Source organism: Malurus melanocephalus, unplaced genomic scaffold, assembly GCF_030028575.1.
Source record: "Malurus melanocephalus ecotype Western Australia unplaced genomic scaffold, MMel_1.1 scaffold_515, whole genome shotgun sequence".
NCBI lineage: Eukaryota > Metazoa > Chordata > Aves > Passeriformes > Maluridae > Malurus > Malurus melanocephalus.
Window position 1 is genome coordinate 479,388 of NW_026623747.1, and position 4,786 is coordinate 484,173.

Below are 4,786 nucleotides of genomic sequence, written 5' to 3' on the forward strand. Positions count from 1 at the left end.
GGTTCTGAGCTCTTGGATTTTTGTCCCTGTTGGGTTTTTGTCCCTGGTTTGTCATTGGTTCTGAGCTCTTGGATTTTTGTCCCTGTTGGGTTTTTCTCCCGATTGGCTTTTTGTCCCTACGGGCATGTCTGTGGTTCTGAGCTCCTGCATTTTTGTCCCTGTTGGGTTTTTGTCCCTACTGGGTTTTTGTCCCCGTTGGATTTCTGTCCCTGGTTTGTCAGTGGTTCTGAGCCATTGGATGTGTCTCTGCTGGGTTTTTGTCCCTGTTGGTTTTTTTGTCCTTGTTGGGTTTATCAGTGGTTCTGGGCTGTTGGGTTTCTGTCCCTGTTGGGTTTTCATCCCTATGGGTTTGTCAGTGGTTCTGGACCACTGGATGTGTCTCTGTTGGTTTTTGTCCCGGTGGGTTTGTCAGTGGTTCTGGACTGTTGGGTTTTTGTCCCTGTTGAGATTTTGTCCCTGTGGGTTTTTGTCCCTGTTGGGTGTGTCCCTGTGGGTTTTTCTCTGTTGGGTTTTTGTCCCTGTGGGTTTATCAGTGGTTCTGGATTGTTGGGTTTTTGTCCCTATTGGGTTTTTGTCCCTGTGGGTTTGTCCCTATTGGGTTTTTGTCCCTATTGGGTTTGTCCCTATTGGGTTTTTGTCCCTGTTGGGTGTTTCCCTGTGGGTTTGTCCCCAGTTCTGATCCATCCCCTCCTATGGAATTCCCCGCAGGCGTCGCAGCTCCTGCGCAGGCTCTGCATGCAGAACATGGTCTGGACCTACTGCAAGAGGATCAGCCCCGAGTGGAAGCAGCAGGTACGGGGCACCTCTGCAGGGTTTCCCTGCCATTCCCAAGAGCAGGAAATGCAGGAGAGGAGCAGCTGGAGGAGAGGGACAATGCCCTGCACCGGGACTCTGCAGGGCTGTGAATTGCTGCATTCTGGGCTGCCACAGGAACAGCATCGTTGATTTGGGTTTAGGTTCCAGACAAAACACTGACAGACTGGAATGTGCATTAGAGACCCCATTCTATACATATTAGAATAGGTGCTATTTAAACAGGCTGTGGAGCCAAGCCCCCACATAATTTCTCTATTGAAAGGCCCCGTTATTCTGCCCATGAAAGCTAAAAATATCAGAGGCTGCATTATTCTGCCTGTACCATGTAAAGTAGAGGGTAAGAATCCCACAGACACAAACCCAGTCATTTTCCAAACAGAGGAGTTACAGCAACAGTTTCAGCTGCTCTACTGCAGCTAAAAAGAATAAAAATGACACTGAGATTTGATTCATCTCATGGAAAGGTAGGGGGAGGGAATTTTTGTATTTGAAAATTTAAAAAGGGGCAGTAAAGAGACGTAATAGGAAATGTTGGTTGGTTTTTCATTGCACAATCTCTCACCTTCTGCAGTGCACCAACACCTGGAATGAAAGGCTGGGGCTGAGCCTGTGATTAAGGCCATGGGATTAACTCAGCTCAGCAGCTGCTTTCCCCCAGCAAACCAAACTCACTGATAATGAGCCTCTTATCCCCATTTTTACCTGCCAATCATCTCAGGTGCCTTGTCCTGTAGCCCCAAATAAAGCAGTGGCATTTCCCATTTTCCCATTCCCTGTTTTGTTCTTGGAGCAAAGGATCCCAGAGCTCAGTCACTGACAGTGTCTGGAACTCTGCCACCTCAGGGGGACTTGGAGGTTTAGGGTGACTCCTCATCCAAACAGGATCTCCCAAGGCCTTAGGGAATTGTGCTGTTTGCCAGGATAAGGTGAGGAATGGTGAACTCAGAGAAGGTGTCACACAGCACTGATGACTTTCTGTTAGTGCTTCAATTAATTACCCTGACAAAATAAATCTGAAACATGAAAAAGGCCCTAAGGGGTATAGGATGGACCCAAGTTCAGCTTAAGGGGGAAGAGTTCAAAAGAAACTGGAGTGGGAGAATTCTGAGGCTTTAAACGTGGACATTCTGAAAATACAGACAGCAGGTGCCATGTCCGAATAAATTCAAAAAGGAAATATAATCTCTCAACAAACTTATGGAAGAGAAAGGAGAAAGGTTTTCTGCCTTTTTTGCTGTTTAAAACGTAAGGGATATATGGAATATTTAGTGTGATTTTGTGACTGGCATGATTCAGGTCAGAACTAAATGATGACTGCTAACAAAACCACAAAGAGAACATCTCCTTTAACACAAACGTATCTTTTTAATGAGAAATTTTGTACTAAACAAGAATGCTTCTTTTGTCCTTGCAGTTGGAACAAAAAGTAATTGCCAGTGAGATCTTCAAGGGTAAAAAAGACAATTATCCTCAGAGTGTTCCCAGGCTCTTCATCAACACTCGATTGGGTGAGTGGGGGTTGCCAAGTTTAACAAGAGGAAGGGAGGGGGATTAATCTTCTTTTTGCTTGCTGAAAATCTCTCTCTAACCCCCCACCTCTTTGGTTTTAATACAGGTAGAGAAGAAATAAATACTAAAGTCCTCCAGGCGTTAGAGAATGAAGCACTCAAGGTGAGAGAGATGTCCCAATATTTTTGCCAAGCTCCCAGGGTTACTCAGCAGAGGGGCAGATTAGATTTCTGAAAAAAGCACAAGAAGAATTTTACATTGTATTGAGTTTGTAATACTTTAGAGGACAGTGTGGGAAGAGCTGATGGATTGGAAAGAGGAGATTTGGGCAGTTTAATGATGTCAGTTAAGAATTGAATGGGTTTCTGCTGCAGAAGAAAGGGGAACCTCCAGAGTGACACCAAACCTGGGTTTGGTGAGCCCCAGGCAGTGAGTGCAGCCACCACAGCGTGCCCAGAGCTGCTCTGGGTCAGTGAGGGAGCTCTGGCACAGAGAATTCCCTGCATTCCCAGTTTGCCAAGCCCTGGGCAGTGCCCCAGGTGGGACTGGCCCTGCTCACTCGTGTTTCAGTACGCAGTGCCCGTGGTCAAGTACGACAGGAAGGGCTACAAGGCGAGGGCGCGGCAGCTGCTGCTCACCCAGAGCTCGGCCATCGTGGTGGAGGAGTCCAAGATCAAACAGCGCATCGACTACTCCAACCTGACAGGTGGGAACGGCTCAGGGATGGGCTGGGCACTGCCCAGGCTACCCTTGGCTACCCTTTAAATGTCCCACCACACCCTCCCATTTATCTTTGTTCTGGGCAAGGACAGAAAGCTGCTTCTGGCAAGCACTTTAATATCCTGTAATTGAGTTTTTCTAATATTAAGCTCCATAAAATGCCACCAAAAAGATTCAGTTAATCTCTCTCGACCCTCCCCTCAGTGATTTCCCAATTGCAGGGCCCTACCCCGGGGGAGTTACACCATTCCTGCCCAGCAGCTGCCTGGGGCACTGCTGCAGCTTTTGGCCCTGGAATATCCCACAGGGAGCAGATTCTTTGGAAGGGGGAATGTGGCCAGAGAGGGAAAACGGCGGAGCTGCTGCAGTGTGCAGAGTGTGGCCTCAGTCCCCTTGCAGCTGTGCTGTGTGGGAACAGTTGCTGCATTCCTGGCAGAGCTGCGCAGCACTCCCAAGGTCCTGGCAGCGCTGGTGACGCTCCCATCTTTCCCCCAGGCATCTCCGTCAGCAGCCTGAGCGACAACTTGTTTGTGCTGCATGTGCACTGCGTGGACAACAAACAGAAGGTACCGGGGCTCATCCCTCCCTCCTCCAGCCCCCTCTGAGAAAGGGTGAAAGGCACAGGGAGCACACGAGATGACAGGGATGGGACTTTGTGCACTGCTCTTTCCCTGTGCTCTCACAGCCGCGTTCAGCAGTGCTTGTTCACCCCCTCTGGTGCCGTCCCTGTCCCTTACAGCAGGGCAGTTTTGGTGCACTGCCCCTAAAGCCCTGACCCTAAAGCTTGGACTCTCCTCCCAGGGAGATGTCGTCCTGCAGAGTGACCAYGTGATCGAGACACTGACAAAAGCAGCCATTCTGGCCAACAAAATCAACAACATCAACATCAACCAGGGCAGGTGAGTAACAGGGCCCTGCCTTGGCTTCATCAGCATTAAAGGGAAATATTCCTGTACCTCACCCAATCCACCTCCAGAGCAGATCCACTGCAGTGAGCATGGAGCCAAAGCTCTGTGTAAAACCGAGCTCCTGAGAGCCCCCCACACTTACCAGAGCTGTTCTCACCTTTTGCTCTTCACAGCATAAAATTCACAGTGGGACAAGGCAAAGAAGGGATCATCGACTTCATCTCGGGGTCAGAACTGCTCATAGCCAAAGCCAAGAACGGGCATCTAACAGTGGTGAGTGTGGGCTGAGGATCACTTACCCTGGATCCAAACCAGGATTCTGCCACGGACACATGGGACACGTGCCATGGGATGTTCCTGCCAATGGCAGTGCCCTGCTATCCCAGCCTTTCCCCCAGTTGGAACTGGGCATGGAGCTTTTGGCCAAGCTCACTCAGGTTCAGCAAGGGACTGGCCCAGCACTTACTCTTTATTTCTTCCCAATATTCATTTACTCCACAGCGACACAAATTTGAAATACTTTGGAGCTTGTTTGTTGTGATGTGGCAGTCAGATCACCCCCACTGMTGATTTATGCACTGTCAGATTCCASGTTATTAAAAAATAAATCCAGAACAGATTGAGACTGTGCTGACTCCCCTTTCAGCAGCGCTAAGAGCTCCCAGGCTTCAAAATGGTCAGAAATGAAACTTTTGCAGCATTTGGAACACATTTCAAACCTGTCCTTCTCCTGCAGGTTGCTCCTCGGTTGAATTCCCGATGATGAAAAGCATCCCTGCTCCAGGACCTGTCCCTCCACAGAATTGGCTGAACATTGTTCCCAGCAAACCAAC

At 49.0% G+C, this 4,786-nt stretch overlaps 1 protein-coding gene across 1 annotated transcript in view; it reads left to right on the plus strand.

Moving 5' to 3' along the window:
- The window catches only part of MYO1C (myosin IC), a 25,130-nt gene extending 20,352 nt beyond the window's left edge, over positions 1-4,778 (plus strand). Inside the window, exons 25-32 of the mRNA XM_057381540.1 lie at positions 709-792; positions 2,231-2,324; positions 2,432-2,487; positions 2,896-3,031; positions 3,541-3,611; positions 3,847-3,944; positions 4,127-4,226; positions 4,690-4,778. Coding sequence (XP_057237523.1) covers positions 709-792; positions 2,231-2,324; positions 2,432-2,487; positions 2,896-3,031; positions 3,541-3,611; positions 3,847-3,944; positions 4,127-4,226; positions 4,690-4,716 — 666 coding nt within the window. The 3' untranslated portion in view covers positions 4,717-4,778. The remainder of the gene's footprint in view (positions 1-708; positions 793-2,230; positions 2,325-2,431; positions 2,488-2,895; positions 3,032-3,540; positions 3,612-3,846; positions 3,945-4,126; positions 4,227-4,689) is intronic.
- Positions 4,779-4,786: the final 8 nt, after the last annotated feature.